General features: G+C 33.8%; 1 protein-coding gene and 1 pseudogene across 1 annotated transcript in view; both read left to right on the forward strand.

The window, feature by feature from the left end:
• LOC106874520 (neuronal acetylcholine receptor subunit alpha-5) overlaps positions 1 to 16,200 on the forward strand; it is a 120,073-nt gene that overhangs the window by 45,802 nt on the left and 58,071 nt on the right. Inside the window, exon 2 of the mRNA XM_089362772.1 lies at positions 10,209 to 10,311. Within this exon, the coding sequence (XP_089218898.1) occupies positions 10,236 to 10,311 (76 nt within the window). The 5' untranslated portion in view covers positions 10,209 to 10,235. The remainder of the gene's footprint in view (positions 1 to 10,208; positions 10,312 to 16,200) is intronic.
• Positions 1,400 to 1,514, forward strand: LOC128250165 (5S ribosomal RNA; annotated as a pseudogene).

Consider the following 16,200-nt stretch of genomic DNA (forward strand, 5'->3'; position numbering starts at 1 on the left):
GCGAGAAAGAGAGAGAGAGTGAGAAAGAGAGAGAGAGAGAGAAAGAGAGAGAGAGAGAGAGAGAGTGTGTGTGTGTGTGTGCGTTTTTGTGTGTGTGTGCGTTTGTGTGTGTGTGTGCGTTTGTGTGTGTGTGTGCGTTTGTGTGTGTGTACGTGTTAGACGACGCTACATAATCATGAATAATGTCTTTCTTACGCCAAAGTCTGATTGTAGCCGACAAAAGTTCATCGACACTAAGTAGACAGACAGACAGACACGTTTACATACATACATACATACATACATACATACAAAGCGGCTGTTTCTCTATTGGCAAGAAATCTTGAAATAAAACTGAAAAATGACATACATATATATACAAAATACAAGCTTCGTGTTCGTGTTTTAGGTGACGCAGTGTCGGCAGTTCTGGCTTTATTCGTTTGTCAATTACTACCATAGATTTTTGTCCGTTTGTGAAGTGAGAGGTAAATATTCCAAATAATGGTTCTGTGGGCATTGTCTTTTGTTCTAGTTAATTTCCTCTGCCAACAAAGGACTTTGCTTAGCCTAAAATATCTCTATTTCATCTCACCTCTCCAATTCATCTCAGGAGATGAAAACTTGCATCCGCGAACCAACAAAGCTTTTACGTAACAGTAATCAGATTAGACTGTGTAACGAAATTTGTGTGTGTGTGTGTGTGTGTGCGTGCGTGCATGTGTGTGTGTGTGTGTGTGTGTGTGTGTGTGTGCGTGCGTGCATGTGTGTGTGTGTGTGTGTGTGTGTGTGTGTGTGTGTGTGTGTGTAATTGTCTTTGGTCAGTAAGTGTTATTTCCTATTTGCTTCTATCTAGAAATCAAAGGAAATGACTACTATTCCCTTCAAACTTTGCTTTTGTGACCTGGATATCAGTGTTTTGAAACTGACCTATTTTCCATTACGTTTCAAATAGATTCAGTGCTGAGTTGCTGAAGCAGAAATATCGTTATAGCAAATATTCTGCTCAATACCACAGATTTGCTTGTCGGTTGTTTGACCTTAACCGCTTGAGCATGTCCTGTAGTGGCTGACAATATGTACATCTTTAATTATGAGCAGAAATAGTCGGGGGGGGGGAGGCATCATAGCCATGTGTTGAAAGGGATTCTTTGGGGTTTGAATAAATGTAACAAAAGCAAACTTAAGCAAAAAGGAAATAACAGTTGCTACCCAAGGACAAAAATCGTGTTGTACAGTGTTATTGAAAGAGTCATGACTGTATGATTAAAAAACTCGCTTCGCAACCACATGGTTTGGGGTTCAGTCACATTGGGCAACATATTGGGCAGGTGTCTTCCAGGGCCAATCAATAAATTATCAATGAATTGGGTGGACAGAAACTGTGTGCAAGCCCGTTGAACACACACACATACATATGGCTTACGGCAATATCACATTGAATACATCGATTCTCGTCCGATCATCGAAGTTAAGCAACGTCGAGCCTAGTAAGTACTTTGATGACCACTTGGGAAACCTAGGTGCTATAAGCATCTCACACTTTAAGGCGTTGCTCCAACACAACCGCAGTCAAATGACTGAAACAAATAAAAGAATAAAAGAATTTGTGTATGTGTGTATCATAAAATCTATCTGCACATTAGCGATCTGTCCGACTAAACCGTTCAAGACAGTGCCCCAGCATGGCCTCAGTCCAATGACTGAAACGAGTATATAAGAAGATAAAAGTTTACTACACTAAGCCTTGATGAAAGACTAATGGCTGAAACGTCTTTGATCAGAAATTTACTTGACATTCACTGACCAATGATTAAACTACTGCTACAACTACAACAATGGCCTCTGCTCATAAAGAGTTGACTGGTTTTACGCCACATTCGCTCACGTATTTCGGCCCCACTCGTCTCCCTTCCTCGCATCACCCCTGTTATATCCAACCCGCCAGGTCATCGCCCGCACTAATCACTACACCTGGTTATCCCAGAACGTTGGTCCTCTAGCAGTCCATCCCTGCCGTGTCTTTCCTGAAATTGTTGATTAACCAAGGTCGAGGATTGTTAATGGGATCAACCTCCCCGTCTTCAAGGGCCTACGAAATCTATGAGCATTGCTTTGTTGTCCTTCAGACCCGGCAAATATAATAAAAAAATGATTCCAGATTCATTTTTCTTTTTTTTAATCTTGTTTTTTGGGGGGGTTTTTTTGGTTTTTTTCAATAGTATTTTTAATGCTCGTGTCTCTATTCTGGTGATTAACGTTGCTCTAGACTCAGAACAAACTGCTTTATGTCTAAACTCATTCCTAACAGATCAGACCAATGAAATTATAAAAGAATTACCAATCATGCTATCCTGCATTTTTTTTTTAAGTCATGGATTATATTGACCAATATATTTTCTTTATTTAAAATGGCAGGCCGCGTGGTTTGAGAAATTACCTCCTATTTGAAATAAACCGAGAGACCTCATTAACCTCCGTTTCTTTGGCTCACGAGATTCTCGTTGATAATCGTTATCTTTCTTCGTAAAAGTTAGCAGCAGTATAGTAGCCACATGATCAAAGGAAGATTCATCTCTCATATGTTTTGAATTACACAAGCTGGAATTGAGCACTAGCCCTGTAGCAGCTCGCTTTTCGAGGATGAATTAACGATATTACTATGTTCTGTTTAAATCAATACGTGATGCTGTAGAAGAGCAAATGATTAGTTCCTCCTAAGTCCAGTCGACGATGATCCGATCTCGATTATTGATTATCGATTGACGAAAATTCACTTCGCTTATGTTATTAGCTCTCTCGTGGAAAATTATAAATGTCACACTATCCATATTCCTGTCATCATTGTCATCGTTGTTATGGTCGTTATCATTGTTGCTGTCGATGCTGCCGTCGCCACCTTTGCCGCGGTCGCTGCAGCCGTTACCTCCGCCGCAGACGTTGCCGCCACAGACGTTACCGCGGCAGCCGTTGTTGCCGCTGCTGCTACTGTTGTGCTTATCCTTAGGTCACCCTTGATCTAAGAGTACTATGATAAAAAAAAAAAGCTCCAGTAATGACTGTCCTCACAGTTATTTTTTGCATGCCGCGCGGCTATGTAGAGTTTTCCATCACGAAGGACCATCATTGACTGCTAAAATAAATGTCAGGCATGAACTGGGTTGATTACAAGTCTCTAATGATCAAGTTACTGCTTTAATGTCATTACGATGATGAAGGCGATAAGGGATTGTTTGCACGATTCGAGTGAAATACATATCACATGGGATTTTTTTCCCCCTCGAAAACTCTGGTTTTTCGGTTTTCCCGAATTTGTTTGTATTCTTCATCGATATTGTTCATGGCTGTGTGATTTAGAAGCTCGCTCTGCAAACATATGGTTTCAGGTTCAGTCCCACTGCGTGGCACCCTGGGCGAGTGTCTTCTATTATAGCCCCGGGTCAACCAATGCTTTGTGAGAGATTTTAATAAACGGAAACTGTGCGGACGTCCGTCGTATGTATCTATGCATGCTTGTGTGCTCTTGTGTTTGTACTTGTCTCCTTCGCCGCTTTACGACTGTTGTTGGTTTGTTTTCGTGCCAACAACTTAGCAGTTCGGCAGCTGAAACCAATAGAATAAGTACCGCACTTGAAAAAATAATCAAATACAAGGCTCGATTTGTTCGGCTATACCCTCCCAGACGGTGCCCCAGTATAGCCGCAATTCAAAAACTGAAGCAAAAAATAAAAGATAAATGCTAGATATATTTACTTAGTCACACATATTCAGATACACATGTAGATAAGCAATCTGCATAGTTTTTATCAACTAAATCTCACAGACAAAACACTGGTCAAATAGAGATCATGGTAGAAGATACCTACCCAGAGTGCTGCTCAGTGCCATCGAAATCTGAAAAATGTGGTTCAGAAGTGAACTTCTTAACAAAGTTGTGTGTGCGATAACTTGCACTGGTCTGCATCAGCATGAATTACGCAATGATGTTCATAACTTTGGCTATTTTGGCTATGTTCGAAGCAATGGAAGGAAAAGAGGAATCAGATATTCGGAATTGAGACTTCATTTGAGAAAACAAAATGAGAACAATCGTGTGTGGTGGAGGGAGGGGGGTGATGCATCTATGTGTGGGGGTGAGGGTGTATGTATATAATTTAATATGTAATATAATATATATATATATATATTAGGGATAAAAATTCAGATTTACAGGTAAAAACTCAATTAAAATCAATTTATAAAGATTAAAATTAAATTAAGTTTCACAGTATAAAATATATATTGTGCTTTCATTTATTAATTTTTCTATATGTGACAGTGGATTTTCATCGATGAGTTCATGAACCTTGGTTCTTTTCCCTAAAACTACACATATATATATATAATATATATATATATATATATATATATATATATATATATATATATATATATATATATATATATATATATATCATTCACACACTACCGTGTGTGAATAATATTCTTAAGGTCAACATTTACTCACTCGCGACCAATTCTAGGCTTTGTCACTAACTCAGTTTTTAACCAAATTTAGATTGATCACATCATAAGCTACATTTAGAGCTAAACATTTGAAAATTGGTTCAGTAGAAAAAACGTTTGAGTCAAATATGTGAGAACACAAACGGGAGAATAACTCCTGACTATGAGTCCAAATGTTTTTTTTTAAATAAATCTATATTTTATTTTAGCTTATATGATAGATCTCGACGACAGGAACCTACCCATGTTAGTTATATATGCAAAAATATTCAGTAGAAAAAAAGTACTGAGGTAAAAATTGGCGAATGAAGGAGATTAACGCCTGAATTCGACTTTAACACCAAATATCATTTTTCTGTCTAAAGAAAAGTATATTTAAATTTAACTTTTCTAATAGATCTCGACTACAGGAATCGCATGATGCTAATTATACATATATATATATATATTAAATAAAATTCTACTGGGGGCGAAAACAGTGGTAACGCCTAAAAGCAAATTCAAAATCTAAACATTTTGTTTTTATGTAAAAATTTTGTAAAAATATGATAGAACTCAAGACGAGTGTCGTGGTGCTAATCTTTTCAAATAATATTCTAAATGAAAAAAGTTATGTAAGCTAAATGTGCCAAAAGTACGTAAAACAATTTTCAAGTAATATTATTGCTTACTATAGTACTAAGACGAGGATCTGGCAGAGTCGTTAACACGCAAGGTGAAAGATACGCGAAATTTCCTCTGTCTCTACATTCTGAGTTCAAATTCCGCCAAGGTCGTGTTTGCCTTTTATCATTTCGGTACTCGATAACATGAGTATCAGCTGAGCACTGAGATCGATGTCATCGACTTCCCTCCCCTCTGGATTTGATGGCCTTCCACCAAAATTGGAAACCAATATTGTAAATTTTTTTATTCAATTTCGTATTTAGATATCTTTCAAAGATCTACCTCATATTCATAGGAATACACAATATATTGCTATATATTGTATATTCTAATAAATATCATTCACACACAGCAGTGTGTGAATGATATTCTTAAGGTCAACATTTACTCACTCGTGACTACTTCTAAGCTTTGTCATTAATTCAGTTTTTCACCAAATTTGATAATGTTTATACATTTTTAGATCGGTCATCTCCTAAGCTACATTTTGAGCTACAAAATTTGAAATTTGGTTCAGTAGAAAAAGTTGAGATTTCAAATATGTGAGGTCAAACACAAGAGAATAACGCCTGAAATCAACTTCAGGTATATACACGCTACGCTACATACATACTTTCGTAAATACACACACACACACACACACACGCACATACACATACACATAAGCAACTTTTAAAACGCCCATGAAGAGAAACAAAGATGAGAGTGACGAATACGTAGCTTTAAGGAGAGAGGAGGTAAGTTGACAATTGATGGCAAGGGGATCCTTTTCTGCTGTCCATCGTAAATAAACCCTCACACGCAGACACAGACACATACTTATATATACATACTTACGTACGTACATACGTACGTACATACATACATACATACATACATACATACATACATACATACATGCATACATACATACATACTTATTGCAGAAAAATGTTACTGAGGCTTAAAGTGTAATCATTTTCATCTAATCAGAAAACAGGATTTAGAAGCCGGCATTTTCTGCATGATAGTTCCTTATCACAAAATGAAACTAAAATCATTATACGAGGAGGAATTTTTATTAAACAAACGAATGTAAAGCATTACGACGACCAAAGCTGTTAGAACTTCTGAAGTTTTAATAAGTTTTTTTGTTTGCTTTTAAACTTTAATTTTATATTAAGAGTAGCAGAATTTAGATTATTATTTCTGAGGGTAAATAAACAAGTTTTTTGCTTTCACATAATATGATTGGATTTTCTGAGTAGCAGGATTCATATCTTTCATTTTCATGCAAGTTGACAAGAACAGTAGCTGAATTGCAAGCTTTATATTTATTTTGCCTGAATTTCAACTAACAAACGAACTTTGCCCTAACAAGAACAGGTGGCTCCTCCTGCCTTACGGTGGATGCATTGACTATGCATTAAAAAAATTATATTAGCAATGGCTTTACTATTCATATGATCAGATTCTCTTCTTGCTATATAGTTGATATATTCTCAAACCTCTTCTTGCTAGCTCTTCTTACTATATATAGATATAGCTCATTTATTTCTTGATTTTATAATAAAATTAGTATTACATTAATATTCACTATTATATAGAAAATTATTTTTCATAATTAATTTTCGCACTTCCATTTTTGGCGCGTTCGTATTATGCACTTTGTCTCAATATAAAAATTTTATATACCGTGAAGATATAGGATCTAATATTTTTTACAATTATAATTACATTTCTCATTATCTTAAAAAATTGTTCATTTTAAAGGAAATAAATATACAGCAGGTTTCATTTAATTAACACAAAACAAGCACTCATTTATTTATAATAAATATCGCTTGCATGCTTTAATTTTGATGCTTTTCTTTATTGGTGGAGGGGTTGCATGGAATACAGGGCCCGATAATAATAATGAAGAAAAAATAAATAATATGGGGCCACTGAATTGAATGATGAAGAAATGAAGAAAAACTAAAACAATTAAAGAAGATAAAGAAGAATAGAAAAATTTCATAATTTTAATTCCATAAAAAATTCAAAAAAATTGAAAACTAGAAAATTACAGCTTTAAATAAAAGTTTTTAAAAAATATAAACATGACTCGTGAATTTCAAAAGAAAAATCTTAAAAGAAATTTTTAAAAATACATTCTTTAATAATTTTTTTTTGTATTTTTTCATAGATGAGCTTAAAATCGGTTTATGGAAAGTGGATTATATTTTATTTATAGAAATTACAGTTTTAAATTGGTTTATGAAAATTGGATTATAATATGGCATTTTAGTATATATATGAAAACTTCATTTAAAAAAATTTTATTCCTCAAAATTTAATGATACAATATTGTTATTGTTTCTTTTTTCAATGAGCAGATCTGAAGGATTCTAGTAATGCTGTTCAGAAAAAGCAAAAGAGCAGGTGGCTCCACGTGCCTTACGGTGGATGCATTGGCTATTTTTGTATTTTTAAAACCCTTTTTATATTATCCACTGCAACGAAACCCTGTCCAGATAACTTTTTCTTATTTTTAGAATTTAAGAAAAAAAATATGTGAAAATTAAAAAAAAAAAAACAGAACATAAAATTCTTATTTAACTCAGTCATCATCAATGAAGAATAATTCAAATAGTTTTTAACAAAAGAATATTTATTAGTTTTCTTGCATAGCCTGGTAAAAAAAAAAGTGGATTACTATGAAAAATGCGGGCGCATGCATGTTAATATTCTTAAGTTATTACACCTGGAAAAGTACAGAACAAGATTTCTACTGTAGAATTCGCCTGATTCGTCACCTCTAAAGGAAACTAAAAAGTACTTAGAATTAAAACTCTACTGTACTTAAAATATTGCAGCTGAGAATAACATCTTTAAAATACATTATATTAGGTGAATCTGGGATAATCTACTTTATTTATGAGAATTTGAAAAACAAGTAAATATTTAAAAGTATGGTACAAAAATAATCAAAAATAAGTTTAAACAAAAATATTTTTTTAATCATGTTTTTGAAATATACAATTAAAATAGTCATTTTAGTTAGTTGTATCAAGTACAAACAATAAAATATAAAGCTACAAATAATATTGCACAAGATTTTTTTTACTTGAATTGAAATCTCATTTCAAAAAAACACATTAATTGCAGTAGAATGGTCATAAGATGGTTTCAAATCAACCATATGTTCAGTCAATTCTTCCACGTAAAAAAAAAATTAATCTGACGAATAAACCATAAGTAAAATTTATTAGTTAACGTTAATACAGTAGAATTAGCCTAATTCGTCTTTGGCTAATTCGTTACTTCACTTAATTCATCAATTTCAATTTTCTCTTATGGATGACTAATTAGGCGAATTTTACTATATTTTAAAAATTAATTTTATATTATTTCATTTTTAAAATACTGTTCTTTCCAAAAATAAGCCCATGGGGTTAAATACAGACTTAAATAATTTTGCTTTAATAATTTCGTTCTGAAAATAATAAAATTTGCTGGGGCTATACATGGAAACAGTTTCTGAATATAAGCCCATAGGCTAAAAATCGGACGGGCTCATTTTTGGAAAAACCCAGTAATGTTTTTATAAATTTTGATTTAATAGAATATAGTAAATTTTAAAAATGCTACATATTACATTTTTCATTGTAGTATGTATATATATATATATATATATATATATATATATATATATATGTATGTATGTATGTATGTATAAAGATATATATGTGTGTGTATATATATGTATATATGTATATATATGTGTGTGTGTGTGTGTGTGTGTGTGTGTGTGTGTGTGCAGATATGAAAAACTTACTGTTAACAAAAGTTGGGATGCGTGGCGTTCAGTTACTCAATGAATGAAACATGCATTAAATAAATAACGATGGCTACAAGACGTTCACGTAGGACAGACACTGAAGCCCCTAATTCTTCATCAGTTATCAATCAGTTATCAATCGAATGTTAATAGTCAGTTTCATGCCTTTAATAATAATACTGAGGATTTCGCATATCGGCAGCACCCGCAAAATTTGCGGAGAATTGGGGCTTCGAGCGAACAAAACGATGCAGAGTGGACGTAGGAAAGTAAACAAATGTAATTTATAGTATATATATATATATATATATATATATATATATATATATATATATATATATATATATATATATATATATATATATATATACTCTATTACTCTTTTATTTGTTTCAGTCATTTGACTGCGGCCATGCTGGAGCACCGCCTTTAGTAGACCAGATAGACCCCAGAACTTATTCTTTGTAAGCCTAGTACTTATTCTATCGGTCAGTTTTGCCGAACCGCTAATGTTACGGGGACCTAAACACACCAGCATCGGCTGTCAAGCGATGTTTGGGGGGGGGGGGCAAACACAGATACACAAACATACACACAAACATACATACATACATACATACATATATATATATATATACATATATACGACGGGCTTCTTTCAGTTTCCGTCTACCAAATCCACTCACAAGGCTTTGGTCGGCCCGAGGCTATAGTAGAAGACACTTGCCCAAAGTACCATGCAGTGGGATTGAAACCGGAACCATGTGGTTGGTAAGCAAGCTACTTACCACACAGCCACTCCTGGGAAGCTGATTGTTGTGGACGGTCTGAAAGTAACCATTAGTTTCGCATTTACATACATAATACATACATACATACATACATACATACATACATACATACATACATACATACATACATATATACTTGCACACTCGCCCAAAATTAGAAGCCATACCAAGAAGTGTGAATATGAGATATGAATATCAACAACCTTTAGCAGACAGTCAATAGAATGTTGCCTTATTAACTTTCAAGAGAGATGACCTACAAAGACCTTACAAACACATTAATGACAAAGGAATGCCCTATGGAAATGGAAAGCAATGTAATGAAAACAAAACTGATGTTAATCAGTAGGAAACAACAATATACTAAGCCTCACTGCTGCAGGCATTGCGCTGTGTCGTTCCCTTGTCAATTCAGATTCATGAAAGTTGAAAATATTGTATTTTTTCTTTCTTTCTTTTTTCAGTTTCCATGAACGTTGAAAATCGCAGCAATGGCTCTCAAGAAATATTGTCTAATTCTATGTGTCGTTATCATCTTCTTTACACACGGAACCAGCAGCAATTTTGGTAAGTCAGTAACCTTTACGTTTCTGTTCTACCCACTCCAAAGAAATATGCTCAGTGACATCAGTAGTAGTAGTAGTAGTAGTAGTAGTAGTAGTAGTGGTGGTGGTGGTGGTGGTGGTGGTGGTCGTCGTCGTCGTCGTCGTCGTCGTCGTGGTAGTAGTAGTAGTAGTAGTAGTAGTAGTAGTAGTAGTGGTGGTGGTGGTGGTGGTGGTAGTAGTAGTGTTGGTGGTGGTGGTGGTAGTAGTAGTAGTGTTGGTGGTGGTGGTGGTAGTAGTAGTAGTAGTGGTGGTGGTGGTGGTGGTGGTGGTAGTAGTAGTAGTAGTAGTAGTAGTAGTGGTGGTGGTGGTAGTAGTAGTAGTAGTAGTAGTAGTAGTAGTAGTGGTGGTGGTGGTGGTGGTGGTGGTGGTGGTGGTGGTAGTAGTAGTAGTAGTAGTAGTAGTAGTAGATGGATGTTATTAGGCGGCGAGCTAGCAGAATCGTTAGCACGATGGATGGAACGCTTAGCGGTATTTCGCCCATCGGTAAGTTCTGCGTTCAAATTCCGCCGAGGTCGACTTTGCCTTCTATCGTTTCGGGTCGATAAATTAAGTACCAGTGAAACACTGGGGTTGATGCAATCGACAAACCCCCTTCTCCACAATTTCAAGTTTTGTGCCTATAGTAGAAAGGATTATAATTTAGTCCCAGTTTAGTTCTAATCAAACGAATCTCTGATCAAAGATATTCCAATCGTGACTATTTTTTTTTTATGAGACATAATATGTCAATGATATTAGCCCATATTTTCTTGTTTATTTTCCAAAATACAGTGTGCGTGTATATGTATGTGTGTGTGCGTGTGTGTGCGTTTATATATATATATATATATATGTGTGTGTGTGTGTGTGTGTGTCTGTGTCTGTGTGTGTGTGCTTGTGTGCGTGTATACATATATATAGGTGGTGCTATCAAGTTAGACATGGCCTGGGGCTATACTGGCCGAAACTTTTCAAAATTATCAAAGTTATATAAATATATTTATAGGGAATAATTAATAAGTTTTTCCCTTGATGAGGTTTTTTCACGCTAACTACTTGATAAATTCTTATAAATATTTTATCCTATATTTAAATTATATATATATATGTATATATATATATATATATATATATATATATATATATATATATATATATATATATATATATATATATATACTTCATTTAAAAGCAGCAGAAATATAACAAAAGCTGTTACTCAGAGTTTCACGTTCCCGTTCAAAGGACAGTTTTATTAACTCTTTTTTCCACCTTCTTTTACATTTATGTGCTTACTCCGGTATATATATCTATATATATATATTGTGGTTGAATAGCAAGGAAAACAAAAGGAACGATTAATCTAATAGCTTCATTCTTTACATAAGTTTCAGCAATTCTTTGAAGTAATATTACTTTTAATAATTTTTCTTCTGAAGATGTAGTATTTCTCTTCGGAAGATATGGAATTTATTTGCCTCACTGTGTAATAATATCCAACGCTGAAGTATTTCTAAAGCGTACGTAAGAAAAAATGAAGTAATTTAATTATGCTGTTTTATTTTCCTTGTAATTTAATCACTGTATTTTATACGAGGGTCATTACAGCCTATACCACTGCTGCCTGTGAATATATATATATATATATATATATATATATATATATATATATATATATATATATATATATATATATATATATATATATATATATATATATAATAGACAGAAATGATTACATTATTGTGAATGAATGTATCGGGATGTAATGTAATATACCTTTTATCTTTTACCTGTTTCAGTCATTAGTCTGCGGCCATACTGGGGCACCGCATTGAAGGGTTTTAGTCGAATGAATCGACCACAGTACTTGTTTTGTTTTGTTTTTTTTTAAGCCTGGTACTTATACTATCGGTTTTCTTTTGCTGAAGCGCTAGGTTACATGCATGTAAACACATAAACACTGGCTGTCAAGTGGTGATAGTGAGGGCAGAAACACACACATATTGAGTTCTAAATGGATAACTGTATATCAAGTCGTGTAAAGGCATACAATAATAAATTTTGTGTGTGTGTAGTGTGTGTATCATGTGTGTGTGCGTGTGTGTGTGCGTGTGTAGTGTGTGTATCATGTGTATGTGTGTATGTGTGTGTGTGTGTGTGTGTGTGTGTGTGTGTGTGTGTGTTATTTTAGTAAGGATCAAAATCAGTGCTCGTGACTTGTTACAACGACTCCAAGATGGCTGGGAAAGAGACGATATTCTCAAACCGAAGACCAGCCTGATTGTTTCCAAGGCGCCAAGTGCTAGTCTTAAACCGGACGACAAGGTCAAATCTACCACCCAAGTAGGGCATGACGCAATTTGAACTAAGAACTCAAAGAGACGGAACAAATATGGCAGGACAAACTGTTCAAACTTCTTTCCATTTTTTCTACAAATCCACTGACTTCATTTGTTACTTTCTAACAACTCCGAAAGAGTGAAAGCGAAACTGAAACAAAGTTGAAGCAAAGCAAAGGTGAAATAGCGCGAAGAATTCTGTCCGACGCTGTGGCGATCTAACTAAATCGTCGTGTGATAAGCTGTCTTGCAGATTGACCTGATATTCATCACTTTTCATTACGTTGATACCATTAGAATGACTCTGGGTGTAAGGAATTCATTTTAGGCGTCAAAGATGAAGAAAACTTCACAATCTTAATGCTTGCATAACATTATACATGGTTCTATATTTAAGAGATGAGGAATTATGTATATTATTTACACTATTTACATTATTTACATTTGACGGATATTTGTCCTCATCTTGTTTGTAGTTAACACAACGTTTCGGCTGATATACCCTCCAGCCTTCATCAGGTGTCTTGGGGAAATTTCGAACCTGGGTTCTCATTCCTAAGGTATTTTTCGATGTCATTATTATTATTATTATTATTATTATTATTATTATTATTATTATTATTATTATTATTATTATTATTCACGGGCATATGGCGTAGTGGTTAAAAGCGCGGGCTACTAACCCCAAGATTCCGAGTTCGATTCCAGGCAGTGACCCGAATAATAATAATAATAATAATAATAATAATAATAATAATAATAATAATAACAATAACAACAACAACAACATCGAAAAATGTGAGAGTCCGGATGGCCCCTGTGCAAAGACAGTCCAAACACCGACAGGTGATGTAATGGATGACCGGTAGAGCGGAAATGGTGCGTAACCGGGGTGTAGTTGCCGAGTCTAATGTCTCGGAGTTGTTCCGCGAACAGATTAGCCAAGCGGCATCCTGTTTGACCGATGTACAGAGAAGGACAGAAAGAGCAGGAGATGCAGTAAATGACGTTGCTAGAAGTGCATGTGAAGGAGTCAGTAATATGATAGTGACGATGATGGGTGCCTGTAGGGATGGTGGTGTCGGAGAGGTAGGGGCAAGTGCGGCAGCATGGGCAGGAATAGGGGAACGAGGCGGGTTGGGAGGTGGGGTTAGGGGAGAAACTATGGACCATGAGGTCACATAGGTTGTGGACTCGTTTGAAGGAGAGGAGGAGTAGGTTGGGGAAGATGTGCGAAGTGGAGGAGTCGAACTGGAGTTGCCGGAAGGCTCAGATAATGGTGCGTTGGAGAGGCAGGGTGGAGGGGTGGTAGGTGAGGGGAAACGGGAGTCGGGTAACGGCGGGACGGGTGCAGGGAGAGAGAACAGATGCACGGTCCACGGAACGTGCTCTGGCAAGAGCACTTAGCTGAGGTTATGTGTGTGTGTGTGTGTGTGTGTGTGTGTGTGTGTGTGTGTGTGTGAGTGTGTGTGTGCTAACATACGCACAGACATATATACATCCATACATATTTTTGTGTATGTTTTCGAATTTAACTCGAAGGCAAAAAAGGCATTATCTCAAAAGAAAAGAAAAGTAATACAAAATTGAAAAGGAAATTGTTACAAAAAATATCAAAAAAAACATAATGAATCACACGAAAATATGAAAGTAAGAAAGGGAGAAACAAAAAAAAAAGCAAAAGCATGAACAAGTGCTATCGATAGAAAAACTATAAATTAAAAATAATAAACTATTAATGTATTGAAAATTGGAGATATCACATCACATGCCAAGATACATAATCATCTAAGGCTACAACATATATCGCCTTCCTTATTATATTTCATTATTCTAGTGTTCAGATAATTCTTAATAATTCTTATATTATCGCTCAGAAATCATTTAAGTTAAAGTATATGCCATCATATACATACATATATATATATGTGTGTATGTGCGCGCGCGTGTGCGCGTGCGTGTGTATGTGTGCAAGTATATATATATATATATATATATATATATATATATATATATATATATATATATATATATATATATGTATATATTTGTGTACACACAAACACACACATGTATGATAGATGTATGTATATATATGTTTGTATGCATATGTATATATATATATATATATATATATATATATATATATATATATATATATATACATATGTATGTGTGTATATATATATATATATATATATATATGTATGCATGTATGTATATAATAGACACACACATATATATATGTGTATATATAATATAATCTGAGTAGGTGCTCAGCAGGTGTTTGTGTATAATATATTTTCTTTTTTTATTAACTACCTTGTTTTGTTTTTTCTTGTGCTTGGTTCTTTTACTCATTTTTCTTAGAGTTCTTTTTTAATGTTTTTTTGATTTTGATATTTCGTTGTTTTTTTTTTCTTTAATTTTGACATTGCAATTTCTTAAAAGAGATATAATTAATTAATCAATTAATTAATTACATCATATCCACACACATACATAAACATGTTTCTAAATATATATGTGTATGTGTGTGTGTGTGTGTGTTAGTGTGTATATGTATGTGTGTTGATATATATGTATATATATATATATATATATATATATATATATATATATCTTGTCTTTTTAGGAATACGAAATTACTAGGATGGCAATATATCTAAATGTAACCTATATGTTTCTGTAAACGTACACACATCTGTGTATATGTGGGTGTATTTATGTATGTATGTATATATATATATATATATATATATATATATATATATATATAAGTATATATATGTATGTATGTATGTATGTATATGTATATATATATATATATATATATATATATATATATATGTATCTTTACATATATATATATGTGTACATTTACATATATATGTAAATGTATATATGTACATATATATAAACATACACACGCACATACATATAAATGTGTGTGTTTGTGTGTGTGCATATATATATATATATATATATATATATATATATATTACGTGTGTATATATATATATATATATATAGAGAGAGAGAGAGAGAGAGAGAGAGAGAGATATGTATGCATGTATACACACACACATATATATGTAGATATAAATATATGTATGTATGTATAAATCAATATACATACATACATACATACATACATACATACATACATACATACATACATACATACATACATATTGATACTGGGAAAAATTTTAGGCTTTTTTTTCTAAAGAAATATTATCATTATTAATGCTCAAAATACGTAACTAAATATCAAATGTAAAAAAAAAGCAACGACAAGGATAACAGAAGTAACAAAGCAAATTAGACTTAACATGCTAAGATATCATGGCTATAAAAGATCTTCAGTGAGATATATCTAGAGATATGCCACAGATAAATGTCCTCATCTTCAAGTCATTTAAAACGAAAATGTAGATGTGCGTATGTATAAATGTGTGTGTGAGGTGTGTGTGGGTGTGTGTGAGCACGTGGGTGGAGGGCATGTATACATACATACATATATGTGT

The sequence above is a fragment of the Octopus bimaculoides genome, chromosome 1 (assembly GCF_046866305.1).
Source record: "Octopus bimaculoides isolate indiv1 chromosome 1, ASM4686630v1, whole genome shotgun sequence".
NCBI lineage: Eukaryota > Metazoa > Mollusca > Cephalopoda > Octopoda > Octopodidae > Octopus > Octopus bimaculoides.